This window comes from Perognathus longimembris, chromosome 14, assembly GCF_023159225.1.
Source record: "Perognathus longimembris pacificus isolate PPM17 chromosome 14, ASM2315922v1, whole genome shotgun sequence".
Classification (NCBI taxonomy): domain Eukaryota; kingdom Metazoa; phylum Chordata; class Mammalia; order Rodentia; family Heteromyidae; genus Perognathus; species Perognathus longimembris.
Window position 1 is genome coordinate 30,288,426 of NC_063174.1, and position 16,961 is coordinate 30,305,386.

The 16,961-nt window shown below is 43.7% G+C and overlaps 1 protein-coding gene across 1 annotated transcript in view; it reads left to right on the forward strand.

Moving 5' to 3' along the window:
- Positions 1-15,065, forward strand: part of Mnat1 (MNAT1 component of CDK activating kinase) — a 162,777-nt gene extending 147,712 nt beyond the window's left edge. The window contains exon 8 of the mRNA XM_048362084.1: positions 14,215-15,065. Coding sequence (XP_048218041.1) covers positions 14,215-14,335 — 121 coding nt within the window. The 3' untranslated portion in view covers positions 14,336-15,065. The remainder of the gene's footprint in view (positions 1-14,214) is intronic.
- The last annotated feature ends 1,896 nt before the right edge of the window (positions 15,066-16,961 follow it).

The following is a 16,961-nucleotide window of genomic DNA, read 5'->3' on the forward strand; positions in this document are numbered from 1 at the left end:
TATAACATCTCATTTACATTTCCTTTCACCCCATTGTTATAGATCAAATCCAGTATAATATAATGTGATACAATAATTTCATTCTTCATTTTTCTTGGTATATATGTACATGGGTTAATAGGCACTTGGGCAAATTCCATATTTGGCTATTACCAAATTGTGCTACAGTAGACATGGATGTACAGGTGTCTCTGTTATATGCTGACTTACATTCCTTTGGAAATGTGCCCAAGAGTGGTAGAACAAGAGTATATGGTAGCTTTATCTTTAGCTTTTTTGAGGAGTTAAAAAATTCCAATACCACAATTTCTTTATACATTCATCAGTTTCTTTATGTTGGGATCTGGCCGATCCCTTTCTCCCCAAATTCTCGGGGAGAATGGTCCGAACCTCAAAAAACTACGAGAGAGCACTCGACCTTATCTTCTGCCCGCAGAAGGTGAGGGCGTGCTCTCGCTGGTCTGCGTTTAGCCGAGGAGAGTGAACTACTGAAGCCCCCCGTCCCTGCCCCTGCTCACGTGTCGACGATCGGCGCAGAGAAAGAGAGACTTCAGGGAGACGGTCTGAGGTTATGAACCGAACTCACCGCCCAAGGGGCGGGGGAAGGTTTTTATTATGGTGGGGAAGGCGGGAAGGTAGGCTTCGCTAATTGGCTGAACTGGGCTGTCTCGGTCAGAGTGGCATCCTGGGACTCCCCCCATGGGCTGACGTCACGCCCCAATAGGACCGCCCCTTGGCATCGGCGGCGCCATCTTGGAGGCATCCACGTGGGCCTGAGATCGAGACGGGAGGTGGGCCAAGCCAGAACTACTCCTTCCGGTTCCGGACCCGGGAGGCGTAGGAGTGGCTTCCGGCCATTCAGTCCCAGGGTGGGAAGAAGGGTGGTCGATCGGGGACCGCCCCTCTACGTGTCCGGCCAGCATCCCCACATCTCCCCTTCTTTTATTTTTTAAATAGCAGGGGTGCCTTACTCGAGGGCGCGCCTGTCTTAGGTTGCCTCCCCCGTGGGAGATCGTACCCGTGACTGGCAAAAAGAACGCACTGGCACTTCAGGCTGACCTACCTGCCCGGGCGGCCAGCCCGATGGGTGAATCTGGGGAGAGCGGGATTGGCATTTGAGAGAAAGCCCTGATGCTTTTGCTCCATGCCTGTGGGCCCCGGCCAGTAGCGGGTCCTAATGGGCATTATGACTAACCTCGTGGGGTTCCCAATTGGTCAAAACAATGCCACTGTTGACCCGAACAGCCCTCGCCACAAATGAAGACCTGTTCTGACTAACATAGGGTAAGGTAAACAGGGTGCAAATGTGAACCTAAGGTACTCATAACGTGAACAATTGCAACATAGAGCGGATGCAAACATGAACAGTTGTAACACATGAGCAATTGTAACACAGGTACAATGCAATGGAAGATCTCTTATCTGGCTCAGTCCCTAAGAGATAGAAAAGTCCTGGTCCATTCTGGTGACAACCGGGACGACGCAGGCAGCATTCCCTCTCTCCACTAGCGAGGTAGTAACAGGTCCAAGCTTTGGCTCCAGCGGCTTTCGTTGGTCCACAGCAGCCAAGGCGCTGATAGCTTAAAGCACTGGTTAGTAAACATTTGGAGCAAGGTGCCAATTTCCTTGCTTATTGTAAACATTTATCATAAAACACATAAAACATTAAGGTGTCAAAACCCTTTAGCTCCTATTTCCCACCAATGGGGCCCCCAAGGTAAGCAGCAAGGGGAGGAGCAAAGGAAGGAACAACAGTGTGCAAAATTATCTTTTTAGTCCTTGTGCAACGCTGCAGACGATGCCACAGCAAAACATTGCGCCACGGGACGCCAGGCGATGTCCAGGAAGCACATAGAGCTGGCACTGGTCCACCGCCAATGTACACAGGCAGGCCTTCTGTCTCCTCATTGAAGATCCATCAGGGTTTCCATCCTTTTTTCTTTTCCTAGAGAGTAAAGGGAGACATCCCTCAAGGGCAAGTGCCCTTGGGTGGTCATTCTGATGGACAATATTTTACATCTCTAGCCGGTATCCAGATTGGATTCGGTTCCCCAGTGGGAAAAACACAGGCAAAGCCCCTTCCGACACTGATAAGTGGGTCGGGTCCACGCCACGCCCCTATCAGGGGATCCTTCCACCGGACCTCCACCTTTAAGTAGGGTGTTTGGTTTGACCAGTGTCTCTGAAAAGCCGACAGAGGTTGGTCCTTAGAGAAATTTAAAATATTCAATGTAAACAACGCTGTCCTCAGCTGGTCATGGGGGCTTCCCCCCCCCTTTTTGTTTTAATAATTGATCCTTTAGGGTCTTATTATGCCTCTCAATTATGGCTTGACCCTTTGGGTTATAAGGTATTCCAGTGGTATGTTTAATATTCCACGTTTGGAAAAATGCCTGTAAAGGCTTACTGGTGAAACAAGGTCCATTATCTGTTTTAACCTGTAAAGGCAGTCCTAGGATAGCAAAACATTGTAAGAAGTGGCTTTCAGCATGCCGTGCTCTCTCCCCCGTGTGCAGGGAGGCTCAACAGGCGCCAGAGCACGTGTCAATAGAAATAAATATATATTTTAGCCTTCCAAAGGGGGCGTAATGGGTCACATCAGTCTGCCAAATGATGTTAGGTCTTAACCCTCTGGGATTCACCCCTGGAGATTGCAGGGGCGGGACATGCACAAAAGGCATACATTCCTTACAAGTCCTAATAATCTTCTTTAAATCCTTTATAGGAACCAAAGGAAATCTCTGATGTAACCCTCTCCAGTTCAAATGTGTACGCTCATGGAGTCCTTGAGCCATTTGAAGGTTTTGAGGCTGTAAGACAGCCACTGCTATAACAATCCCATCAGTGGCCAGCTGGTCGGCCATATGATTACCTTGTGTCAGGATCCCAGGCAGTCCTTGGTGTCCACGAAGGTGCTGCAAGAATATAGGCTCAGCCCGCTCTTTTAACAGAGATCTAACTTGGCTCATCAGAGGGGTGATTGGGTTCTCATCTAATTTGATGTATGAGGACACCAGGTTTGGTAGCAGATTTACCACATACATACTGTCAGAAAACAGGTTCATTGGTTGTTTGACCTGGGTCAGTGCCAGGGCCACTGTGTACAGCTCCTTAAACTGCGCAGATCCAGTAACGGCCTCAAAATAATGGGTGTTTTTTTTTCTCACAGGTAGGAGAGGAGGCGGGGCATACCACCACGGCAGACCCCGCCCTTCCCCCATCTGTAAAAACATTTACAGCCTTGACAAGAGGCCTGGTGGAAAAAAGCATAGGGGGAATCCAACGTAGCTTGGAAAATGAGGTCACCCACCTCGAAGTTCCATAATGGCAATCTACTGTCCCCATGAAGCCCTCTAAGGCATTAGATACCCTGCTATGGTTTCTTATGACCCATTCAATATCTGCCAGCCGGTAAGGGATGGTTATCACATCAGGATCCTTCCCATAATGCCTCAGAGAGGTATCCCTACCCTTAATTATTAAGTCAGCTAGCTGGTCCAGCTGTGAATAAACCCTGGGAGCTCCTCCCACTGACGCGTGCACCCATTGAAGGGGTTCGCCAGACTGGGTAATGGCAGCTGAAAAAAGCTCTGATCCAGGGAGGACCCAAAGACAGAGTGGACACTCAGGCTTATAGCGAGCTAACTGTGCCACATCTAGGGCCCTTTGGACTTTCTGGAATATTGCTTGGAGTGATGGAGTTATTGTAATAACATCATTGGGTGCCTTGCCCTTCAAAGAGTCATGGAGCGGCAGCAGCTGCTCTGTAGGCAGGTGAAGCCAGGGCCTTAGCCAGTTAATCTCACCTAGCAATTTTTGCATCTCTACCGTAGTATAAGATGGCTTGAAGGACAACTGGGGTTTAAGGGGGCACACCGAGTCTAATTTAAGCTCCGCCCCCAAGATCTTAAAGGGGTACACTTTTTGAACCTTGTCACTGGCTATGCGCAGCCCTCCTCTCTGCAGGAGTGTTCGTACCTTCCTATATGCCAAGTCTAGCACCTGAACATCTGCTGATCCGATAATAATATCATCCATGTAAATGACCAAAACAATATCTGGCTGGTTCTGAATGGGTTGGAGAACCTGTGACACATATTGTTGACAGAAGGCAGGACTATTAGCCATGCCCTGGGGCAGAACCACCCACTCATACCTTTGGTCCGGCCCATGGTGGTTAACTGAGGGCACGGAAAAGGCAAACTTTTCACAGTCTTGGGGGTTAAGGGGAATGGAAAAGAAACAGTCCTTGATGTCAAGTATGATAATATGAAGATCCCGAGGAATGGAGGGGATCCATGGCAGCCCCCTTAGGGGGGTGCCCACAGGAACTATTTGCTCATTAATCTTTCTTAGGTCCTGTACCATCCTCCATTTACCTGAGGTCTTTTGTACAACAAATACTGGGCTGTTCCAAGGGCTCAGCGAGCGTCTAATATGCCCTAGGGACAGTTGCTCTGACACTATTTCCCTTAATTTCTCTAACTTGTTTGAGGGGAGTGGCCACTGTTCCAACCACACTGGGGGTCCCGGGAGCCATTGAATGGCAGGGACGGTGGGAACAGTGGCCCCTAGGATTGGGGGTGAGGCCCTGTAGAAGAAACAGGAGTCTCCTGGTTTGAGGTCTCAGGTGGAGACACTTCCTGATGGCTATTAGGGTCACCTGTCAGGTCATGGCCTGACGAGACCACGGCCTTGGTCTCCACTAAGATATCCCGACCCAGCAGATTGTCCCGTAAGCCAGTCATTATCAAGGGACGCACTTCTCCCTTTTTTCCATCCGGATCTGTCCAGGCAAGCCAGTTTCTAGTTACTTCACTGGCAACATTGCCCCCTACTCCTGTCGTCTGGGGCCCGGGCACCAAATCCCACCAAGGAGGGACTTCCTCCTTCCTCAATACAGTCCGGTCAGCTCCGGTATCGATTAGGCATCGGAACCTTTTCCCAGCTATAGTAACCATCATACTTGGCCTGTCTTCTGAGACTATTGGGACCACCCAGTGAATCTCAGGTTTGTCATCAGGCAGGTCGCCGGGTTGGTCACGGAGCTGGTCGCTAGACCGGCTGCCTCCTTTGGATGACGGGGCTGGAGGGCGCCCCGCTACTGGTTTGCTGTTAGACTGGCCGCCTCCTTTGGGTGACGGGGCTGGAGGGCGCCCCACTACTAGTTTAAAGGCTTCCCCCCCGGCCTCAAACTTGGACTTGCACTCGCTCTGCCAATGATATCCCTTCTTGCATCGGGGGCAAGGTGTCTTAGGCGGCAATTTGGTTTGGCCGGAGTTTCGTCCCGACGAGGCACTAGGTTTCACAGAGCCTGAAGGACATTCTCTCCTGAGATGGCCACGGCCGCCACACCCATAACATCGCCCTCTGCCTACCCCATTGGCCGTTGCAGAAGCGTGCTCCTCATTAGGTGAGGCAGTCAGCACCTGTGTCCGGCGGGTCTGGGTATGGAGATTCCGACAGGCATATATCCAGCTTTCTAGAGGTTTGTCCTTCATACCTGCACAAGCTATCTTATGGTCTGGGGCCATTCCGTCCCACACCAAAGACCTGACAAGTTCATCTATCTGAGACCAAGGAGCCTTCACCTGAATGCTTTCCTCCACCCTCTCAATAAATGAGACGAGATCCTCTGTCACCCCTTGAGTGATTTCTAAAGTCGTGGTCTTTGAGGGCCCCTTCCCTAAGGATGTCCATGCCCACATCCCCAAGGCCCACACTCGCCTCCGGCAGGCTGCGGGAAGCGAGATCTGGGGAAAGTCAGTAACATGTGGATTGGGGGGCCCATACATCATCTCGAAGGTGATGGGGATTGGAGGAATGTTTGCGAGAAATTTCTCAGCCTGATCAGAGTATGCATTCCTAAAAGCTGCGCACCACCTCTTGTAATCTTTCCTATCTAGCACGGTCTGACCTACGCGTCTCCACGTTTGTGCATTGGAAAACCGGTTGCTCAGGCCCCGGAGTAGGGCGTGAGCCCAAGGAGAGTTCGGTCCCTTCTCAGTGACCGTTTTTCTAAGATCTCGGAACTCCTTGACTTCCTCAGGTTCCCACCCAGCTGTGATGCTTGCTACATCAAAGTCTACCGTCTCTATACCTGGTGCAAAGTCCGGCAACGGCTGCTCCAGTTGCGGAAACGGCAACGCTGGTGGCGATCGCGATGAAAGCGGGGCAGGCCATCGCGTGCTCAGGGCAACCTGTTTGGAGGGGGTGGGGGGTGGCGACGGCAGAGGCTGCCGGCTGCCCCCCTCCCTGGCCGCGTGTCTCGGGAGTGCGGCATCTGGTCCGGGATCCCGGAGACTAAGCCCACGATCGAGATCGGCTTGTAGCCCCTCCGCGGGCCCGTCAGGAAGGGGCATCAGGCCCTCCTCCTGCAGGTCCGCAGGGGGATCTCCTCCTTCTTCCCCAGGGTTCTCCTCCGCGGCTCCCGCCTGCCCCAATGGAATCTCTCCTGTAGAAAGCCAATCTTTGAGAGAGGTAATAATTGGAAAAATCACAAGAGGGAGATCCTCTCCTATCTCCTCTTCCTTGCCGTCCAACTCCCTCCCCAGCTGGTCCCAGGTTTCCCAGGAAAGCGGATTGGCCTTAACCAACCACGGGATGGCCTGGGTCAGCTTCTCCCAGATCCGCTTGATGGTAGGATCTGAGATGCGCTGTCCACTACTTTTAACCATGAACCATAATATCTTAACCGTTGGTTCATTCCATTTGCTATGCGCTTGACCCATCTCGGTGGGATCTCTCCTCCAACCCAATCGCTAAACGCAGTCTGTGGGGATACTACACCCCAAAATTCCCGGCCGTATGGTTTGCCCCACGTTGGGCGCCAGATGTTGGGATCTGGCCGATCCCTTTCTCCCCAAATTCTCGGGGAGAATGGTCCGAACCTCAAAAAACTACGAGAGAGCACTTGACCTTATCTTCTGCCCGCAGAAGGTGAGGGCGTGCTCTCGCTGGTCTGCGTTTAGCCAAGGAGAGTGAACTACTGAAGCCCCCCGTCCCTGCCCCTGCTCACGTGTCGACGATCGGCGCAGAGAAAGAGAGACTCCAGGGAGACAGTCTGAGGTTATGAACCGAACTCACCGCCCAAGGGGCGGGGGAAGGTTTTTATTATGGTGGGGAAGGCGGGAAGGTAGGCTTCGCTAATTGGCTGAACTGGGCTGTCTCGGTCAGAGTGGCATCCTGGGACTCCCCCCATGGGCTGACGTCACGCCCCAATAGGACCGCCCCTGGGCATCGGTGGCGCCATCTTGGAGGCATCCACGTGGGCCTGAGATCGAGACGGGAGGCGGGCCAAGCCAGAACTACTTCCGGTTCCGGACCCGGGAGGCGTAGGAGTGGCTTCCGGCCATTCAGTCCCAGGGCGGGAAGAAGGGTGGCCGATCGGGGACCGCCCCTCTACGTGTCCGGCCAGCATCCCCACACTTTATATACTGATGAGATGAGTCTACATCCACTGATGAACAACTGCTATTATAGAGTCAAAGAAATTGACTAAGGAGAGAGGGCACCATTGAAAGTAGGTCTTCTGGGGCTGGGGATATGGCCTAGTGGCAAGAGAGCTTGCCTCGTATACATGAGGCCCTGGGTTCAATTCCCCAGCACCACATATACAGAAAACGGCCAGAAGTGGCGCTGTGGCTCAAGTGGCAGAGTGCTAGCCTTGAGCAAAAGGAAGCCAGGGACAGTGCTCAAGCCCTGAGTTCAAGGCCCAGGACTGGCAAAAAAAAAAAAAAAAAAAAGAAGAAGAAGAAAGTAGGTCTTCTGTTGGGATGATCCAAAGCTCTTCTGTAGGGAGATGCTCAATAGAAACTACATTCATAAATGTAAAGTGGGCATCAGGACATAGAACATAGAAGGTCAGATTCCCAATGTACTGTGTGATAAAGTTCAGGGCATATAATAAAGCCAGACATTGGAATACTACTTGCATGATAATTATATTACCTTATAGGACCAGCTACACTATCCTAAAATACTGAGTGTGATCTTTGAGGTCAATATGTAGCAGTAAATTGTACAGACTTCAGTTTTAAGTTAGAAAGGTTTATGTCAACAATCTTATGTTTAGATATGAAAGGAATAAGCCATGGTGTACACTTGGATAGTATGTACAGAATTCTTTTTTTTTTTTTTTTTGGCCAGTCCTGAGGCTTAGACTCAGGGCCTGAGCACTGTCCCTGGCTTCTTTTTGCTCAAGGCTAGCACTCTGCCACTTGAGCCACAGCGCCACTTCTGGCCATTTTCTGTATATGTGGTGCTGGGAATTGAACCCAGGGCCTCATATAGATGAGGCAAGCACTCTTGCCACTAGGCCATATCCCCAGCCCAATATGTACATAATTCTTAATCTGATCTTTGGTATTTGGGTAGTGTAAATATCTGCCATAACTGTTCACTTTGTTCCTAAGTATGTTTGTATAAATGTGACAGGGTTTTGATCATTGGTTTATTCACCTTGTGTTCTCACATGCTGGCTAGATAATGAAGTGAAAAGTGATGACTAACTAAAGAAGTATGATTTGTTGGAGTTTTGAGCCGTCTGCTATCACCAAACTGCCCTTAGAATTGTGAAACAGAGCACTATTCATCATTTATCTTAGAATATGTGATTATTCATTCTTATCAGCAGTCAGTCTATTTCTATGATAAGGCTAGAATACTTAAGCACAAACTTTAGTTTTTAAAATGTTTCCGATTTTTAGCGATAGTTGTCTGAGCACCCTATTGCTCTGTTTTTAATTTTAATTCTTATGGAGATATATATTTCAGGTTACTTATGTATATCTTTCATCATGTTGTCTGATTCATATACCCTTTTCCCCATCCTCCATTGCTGGGATCAACCCAGGACCCAGAATATCCTAGGCAAGCACTCTCTGAACTATCTATATACAGAACCCTTAGGCTGAACTTCTTCTGTGCACGCCTGACTCTTGATAGCCCTCAATGATAGATTTGAATTTTGTTGTCTGGGACATAGATCTGGTCAGTTTAAAGCATGATGGCATTAATAAAATGGGCCACCATGACTCTCATGGAGTTGGCTACCTGTTTCAGCTATTCTGATCACTGAGCTCAGGAGTTTGAGGCCAGCCTTAGCAATATAACAAGTCCTGATCTCAAAAAAGGCATGGAAAAAGGGAAGGAAAGAAGGAGGGAGGTAGGAAGGGCTGAAAAGAAGGAAGGAGAGAAAGAAGAGGCCACTTTGTAAGAAGAAGGTTCTAGTCTCTAGAGTTCCTTTTCTTGGTTTGAACCAGTCCAAGTTTTTAACTCTCCATAGGGCCTAGTAATTTGAAGGAGAAATAAAAAACAATGTGAACTTCATTTCAACTCAAATTCTAAGAATTCTGTGTTGTTTAGAGCTAAGTTATACCTGGAGGGAAAGAATGCTGCTTCTTGGTCTTGAGTGAAAAACCTCTGCCCTCTGACCCTCACTGGGAACTTGAAGCATTGTGGAATGGCACAAAGTGTCAGTCAGATGGTCAATACAGGGTTTTAAAGGAAGGAAAATAGTAGAAGAGTGATCTTAGTTGTACTCTCATGTTAAAGGACTGAGAAAAGGAAGTCTTTCTGAACCTAAACGGAAACATACTTTCTTCTTTGGGAGTAGAAGCTGCTAAATGAAACAGAAAGAAAAAAGAAAATGAGAAAGAATGAAGTTCTAACATTTCCTTCTTTCTTTCCTCTCAAGAGCTACTTTTCGCAGCTTCTCCAAAGCCTATTTGAATGGATTTTGATGGGTAATGGTGAAGAAAGGAACCTAGATGAAACATAAATCAGGGCACAAAATATTCTTTGTACAACGTGTTTTTGAACACATACTTTTTAAGCAATATAAAAAAAAGTTTGATTTAAACAATCTGTTTAGTCTGCCTATAGTATAAATTAAGGTAAAGGAAACAAAGTAAGCAGATCTCCCCCTCCTCTTGATTTCTGCTTATAATATGTAGACATATTTAAAACAAACCAAGGAAAAGTAGAAATAGTGTCCTGGTGTTGGCTAAATAGTCAGGGCAATTACCTCCAGATTCCAAAACCCAACTCAGCTTGGCTTTTGGGAATAAATTTGTCTTAATTCTTCATTTTGTTATATAAAGATATACAAGAAATGATACCGCTGGCCCAGGCCCAATGAATCCTACTAATTTTTTTGATGTACTTGTAATGGCCATGAAATAATTAGAACACCAAAAATATGGATTAAGGTGAAAAATGGAGGCAAGATACTAAATTGTCTTCATGTAGTTTCAGTATAACAGATCCTTAAAATACTTTGGCATACCACAACATTTAAAAGGTTCAGAACACTGAGTTTAGATACCTAGAAAATAAAAGCCCAAAACTGAGTAACAAGAATGAACTTAAAAAAAAAAACAACACAAACAAACCTGGAATTAATCTAGGTTTCCATGGTGAAAATATTTTGAAGTACTTAACAGTAACTGTTTTGTGCAGCACTAGAGATCAAAAACAGCAATATAAATAGGCAGGACTCAAAGAATTGTACTTAGCAGACCTGTCTCATGGTTGCTAAAAGGGAAGCATGTTTTCTTCAATGCAATGCATAGAAATTTTAATTGACTTATTTTGGCAACGAGAATCATACAACAGCACTAATAACTCAAACTTAAAATATTTGCTCATTGCTTGGGATTATGACTATGTTCAAGAAATACTATTTTCAAGCAATAATTAATCATTTTAGATAAACTTTTAAAAATACATTTATGGCCTCAGTGAGTATGACTGTTTATTACATTTTACCTATAAAAACCTAACTGTTTTATATACTCTTTATAGAAACAGTGCACAGTCATAAATTAAAAGATGCAACTGTTTGGGATATTTTATTGGTGGTCCTACGTTTTTCTGCCAGCAGTGCAGCTGTTTCAGGTTTCTCGGGATAACATATAAAACATTGTATGCACACTGCAAGTTTATGCTGGAATTGCCAAGCCAAAGATGGTATGATTCAACTTTCCCAGATGTGAGCTGTACCAAAATGTGATGAATCAAAAGTTAGTTGCACAGTGGTTTGTACTGCTGCTATGAAAACCAATTCTCATTTGTGATAGTTGGCTTCTATAGCTGTGGTGAGTGACTAGTCACTGGTGATAAGACTGCTTTCCTTTTGCTGATGTGAAAAAAAGAGAGGGTGATACACCATTATGGAGTATGTGGATAAAAAAATAGAACTTACATCAGGAATGGAACATTTAATTTCCAAACCACCTTTAAAAATACTACTTAAGGGCTGGGAATATGGCCTAGTGGTAAAGTGCCCACCTCACATACATGAAGCCGTGGGTTCAATTGCTCAGCACCACATACACAGAAAAGGCCAGAGTGGCTCTGGGGCTCAAGTGGTAGAGCACTAGCCTTGAGCAAAAAGAAGCCAGGAACAGGGCTCAGGCCCTGAGTCCAAGGCCCAGGACTGGCAAACAAAACAAAACAAAACTACTACTCAATTATTTGTTTGATAGTTGTTGAGTTCCTAGTGAAGGCAAGTTGAGTTTTACTTTCTGAGGTAACTTCCTACCTCAAAAATATTTATTTTGGGAGGTAATAAATAGATAACTTTATGGGCTGGGGATATAGCCTAGTGGCAAGAGTGCCTGCCTCGGATACACGAGGCCCTAGGTTCGATTCCCCAGCACCACATATACAGAAAATGGCCAGAAGCGGCGCTGTGGCTCAAGTGGCGGAGTGCTAGCCTTGAGCGGGAAGAAGCCAGGGACAGTGCTCAGGCCCTGAGTCCAAGGCCCAGGACTGGCCAAAAAAAAAAAAAATAAATAAATAAAAAATAAAAAAAAATAGATAACTTTATGACCATGTGATAGGGTTAATAAATGAAACATAGAATTAAGGTTCTACAATGACTATTTAATAATAGTAGTTTTCAAAAAGGGATGCATCCTAGTAGGACATATAAGGTGGGGTGTAAGGAGAAACTATTAGAATTTTTTATTATTAAAGAATTTTCTTATTCTTTAAAATGTGTATATATTTTATGATACTATATAAGTATAATATGCATATAATTATATACTACACATAACAGCATATAGCATATTAGTACTCTGTATATAATGTATAAATAAGTCTACAAGTTTTGGAGATGAATGCACAAATACTTTGTGCTGGTAGTATATGTTAAACTATCAAAATTGGTTTAGCTTGTTGCTTAGTAAAGACTAATTTCCTTTCTTCTTCCACTTTCTTTCATTCCTGGCTCAGAAGGAAATAATTGAGTTAATACCTTGATTTTTAGCAATGTGAATAAATTATAGCCAATTGGAGGAGCTCAGCCTGTTTCTTATGCCTTTTCTGTTTTGTCTTTTACATTGCCACGTTTTAAAATCACACAAGCTTATCAAAATGGATACAAATGAAAAACCGACTTGTTATTTTGTAAGAAATAATAAGTTGTTCATGCATGAAGATCTTGACACACAGGAAGTTGGAATGAATGAGTAGAAAAGGTCTGAAGCTATTAAAATGTTCTGGTACTTGATTTATTCATTTGCCATACCCATAACTCTAAAGTGGGTGAAGTGGCTTTACTTTCCCAAGACCTAAAGAAACAATGTGGTTTCCTAAACTAGGCACTAAAAAATGGAAATACTTATTTTCTAGCACTGGTACTAGTCATACTAAAAAAAATGGCCTTCTTTAAGATTGTCCTTTTTTTTTTTTTTAAAAGTACCATTTTGTCTGTTTTTAACAAGCAAGTTTTAATTGCTAAAAGACTGTAATTGGCAAGGTTTGTGTCTGTCACACTTTTTGAGATCAGTTCAAAGACTCTTCTGCACTTATTATTTTACATAACGTTCTCTAGAGTCTAACATTCTCCAAGATTTCTTAGGCATGTAACTTTGTGTGTGTGTATGTGTGCCAGTATCAGTGCTTGAGCTCAGTCACAGTCTCTTACTCTTGCTTATTAGCCTTTTCCCTCATCACTGGTGCCATACTACTTGAGCTAAACTGCTTTTTACTGGTTAACTGAAGATAGGAGTCTCATGGGCTTTTCTGCCCGGGCTGGCTTTGAACCACATAGGATTGCAGGTGTGAGCCCAGACATATAATTTTCTTTCTTTCTCACAAGAAGACAATATACTTTTGGAATATTTAAGTAATTTTGAAGTAACTAATCTATTCTCTCATCCCCTCATATGAGTTTCTTTCAAACTATGTATGTAACAATATTAGTAGTGTTGTAATATCGTGTTAAGATTGTTGGGAAAATGGAGGAGAACAGAAAAGGGATAGGCCAGACACGATCAACAGGCCAGGACTATTTATTGAGAAACAATGAGGGGCACAGACCTTCCTGCGGGTTTGGAGGTTGTACCGGGTGGTGAATTTGGGACCAGGCTTATAAGGGGTCTGAGCAAGGAGGTAGAGGTTATTGAAAGCACCACTAAGTCTAGGAAGTTGATGGCTTGTCCTTGGACCCGCAATGATTTGTTTACAGATGGGCTTAGGTGAATTGCCCTGCCTGCCCATCAAAGCAGGTCAGCACATACCTGGGGTTTTGCCTGATGCCTGTATGGGCCTAGGAAAATGGGGTGGGAGGGAGTCAATCCATCTTTGAATACATAGATAGAATAGGCCTAGAGTGGAAAGGACTTGGAGGCAAGTCCTTCAAAGATCATGTTAGGAGAGTATTAAATGCCCAAACAACAGCTAACTAATCTGTTTTGAAAATTATGAGGGGGGCTGGGAATATGGCCTAGTGGCAAGAGTGCTTGCCTTGTATACATGAAGCCCTGGGTTCAATTCCCCAGCACCACATATATAGAAAATGGCCAGAAATGGCCCTGTGGCTCAAGCGACAGAGTACTAGCTTTGAGCAGAAAGAAGCCAGGGACAGTGCTCAGGCCCTGAGTCCAAGCCCCAGGACTGGCAAAAAAAAAAGAAAGAAAAGAAAATTATGCGGGAACATATTAATATTGAATCCAAGATACTATTTTTTAACCTTGCTTTTAGACCTTACTGTAATTTGCATTTTAATTTAATAATAGTTTAGGCACTCCATGTATAGTCAGCATGCTTTCTTTTGAGAAGTGATAGTCTGTTTATAAAAGCGTGAAAAGTTCAATCTCAGAATTCCTTTTTAAAGTTGTAATAAATTTTATTCTTGCTTTATAAAATATTGCAAGCTTATACATACATTCTGTATCAATGCTACCTTTTCTTTTGTTTTAGATACCTAAATCATGTGAGAGCTGCATCTCCACAGGACCTGGCTGGAGGCTATACTTCTTCTCTTGCTTGTCACAGAGCGCTACAAGATGCATTCAGTGGACTTTTCTGGCAGCCCAGTTAAACCATATTTCTCCATATATAAGGTTTGGACCCTAGAGCACAATCAAGGGACTAGAAAAGCAGACTTGCAGAATTATAGCAATCTACAGCTGCACAAGAGTACCACTACAGAGCCACTGTGTTAAATAATTCATAAAGAGAAAATTTCATATCTAAACTGAGGAAATATAAGTGATTCATGTCCATGAAAAAATTTGTTTACTTACATTTTTCTGAGAGACTGAAGCAGGGAGAGCCTCATATGATGGACGAGAGGAGTAAATAATTTGCTTATGTTTATTTGAAGGTGACAGACTTATAAAATCTTTTTAAAAATAAAGCTAGACTTTAATAGTACATTCTGTGGTTTTTCTCTTATTACAGTGTGTTACTTGAACACGTTTTAAAATGCCATTTTGGTTACAACATTTAGTGTTAACATGTAAGTCTGTTATTTCTTCTCGTAAGTTTCTCCTTTTTAAATTTTTTCTAATGTCTTCTTGATACTAGTCCAGACAAGTGTCTATGTTCCCTTCTCCCAGCAGGCTGTGGCAAGTAAAACTTGATCTGTAACAATTTCATTCCGAGTCTTAGAACGTGGTGCCTGTTTCTGCAGTGGAAAAGTGAGCAAACCTCACAGGTGTTATGATTACCAGGTGTGAGCCACTGAGGATAAACCAGAGCACAGCACTAACCTGCTCTAATGACAGACAAATTCAAAGAAGTTAATAAAATTTAATACTTAAATGGCACCTTTTGCCTCTAGTGTGAGTTCATTTTATGATTAGATGTTGGGAGACCAGAAGAGGTCTATTTTAAACAAAATTTTTCTCTGGGCAGTGTGGACTCTGATGTCGTTTTCCATTGAAACTTGAATGGCTTTTTTATTATAACCAGGGTTTTATTTAAAGAGTTTGAATGTTAATGGTAGAGATATTTGTAGCATCTCTACCTTGTATGAGTCTGTTATATAGACCACTATATATGGGGCATAGTTTCTCAAGGAAATTAAAGGATTTCTTATCAAATCCCAATCACAACAGATGTTAGTTTTATGAGTAGAAGGTCATATGAAACAAAACAGTGATGACATTAGGATACAAAAGCTGTATGCAACAACTTCATCTTATTTCACATCTTTTGGTATCACAACACTCTTTGAAAAATGAACGAGAAAACCAAGGCACTGAAAAGTGAATAGGCCAAGATACAGACAAGTAAGCCAAAATTAGAACACGTTTGATTTAAATCCAAATCCAGTTCTAGCTATTCTGTACCAGGATTAGATATCCTATTCTATAACTTATAGTAGGTATTCTCCAATAGAAAATTTGTGTTTTTAAGTCTATAAATCGATTCCAAAAATAGAACAGTAAATTTATACTACACCAAGGTAAGGCTTGGCTACACTCAAATGCAAAATAATGATGTATGTGAAGGGAAAGAAGTAATAAAAAAAAAACATTTCAAAGGCTTTCCAGACTTTGAGTCTACTGGAGAAGTTGTTAACTGATTCTATTAGATCAGTTGAAATAGTGAAAGATAACCTAAGAATAACAAACAACAGCAATATAAATGGATGGGCTTGTCTCTCACCCTCCTATAAGTATTTAAATCTTTATCTCCATAAATCAAGGATAACATTTTACCATGGTAGTGCAGAAATAATAATTAACAACTCCTGTGTTACCTGCTTGCTTCATACTTTGAGTATTGTCTCATCCTTACAGCAGTGTTGTCATTATTTGTCCTATTTTAACAGAGAAATAGAGATTAAATAACTTGCCAGAAGTCAGTACAACTTAAAGATAGCAGAGGTGAGATGTGAACCCAAGTAGTGAGGCTACAGGTCCATGCTCTAGAAATGACTGCCAAACTTACAAACAACAGATGTGCTAAAACTCGGTCTGGGTAGTCAGACTTCATGAGCCTTCTGGGAAATTTTTGTAGATCCAATATCTAGATCTTTTATGGGACACAAATGATTGTCAGCTAAATGATCTTGTTGAGATGCTTCTGAAAGCATATGGGTTTGTAATTATTTAAGCCAGGGATCCTTTTCTGTATGAGCAGGTAGTAAATATTTTAAGCTTTGCAGGCTTAATTGGAAAATCGAGAAGGGCATTATGTAGAAACTTAAATAGGGAGATACAACAATTTGCCACAAATGTTTGGTTTGTTTTAACAGCGTCTTACTATGTAATCCAGGCTGGCCTAGAACTTGTGATCCTCCTGCCAGTCTCCCAAATGCCAGGATCACAGGTGTCAATAACCATGTGGCAAAGAGCCACAGATTTTTAGTGAGAAAATTCAAAATATAATCTGTACAGTGTTAAGTATAATTCAGTTTTGGGGGAATAACTTTGGGGAGGGGGAATAGCACTCCCTCTTTAACTGGAGATGTAGGAAAATACTTCTATCATTAAAATCAACTGTAAAATGATTGCCTGTTAATTGTTCTGTATGATATTTTACATGCCTTATCTTTTAAAAATATACAGGTATTATAGTCAAGTACTTGTAATTGAATATTGGGTAGAAGCTCCTTTATTAATTACTTAAGTAGTTCTATAAAGGAATTTTAGTTTATGCATATATTATTTTCTCCCATCTTTCCCAACCTCATCCATCCCATCAGTTTACTTGGT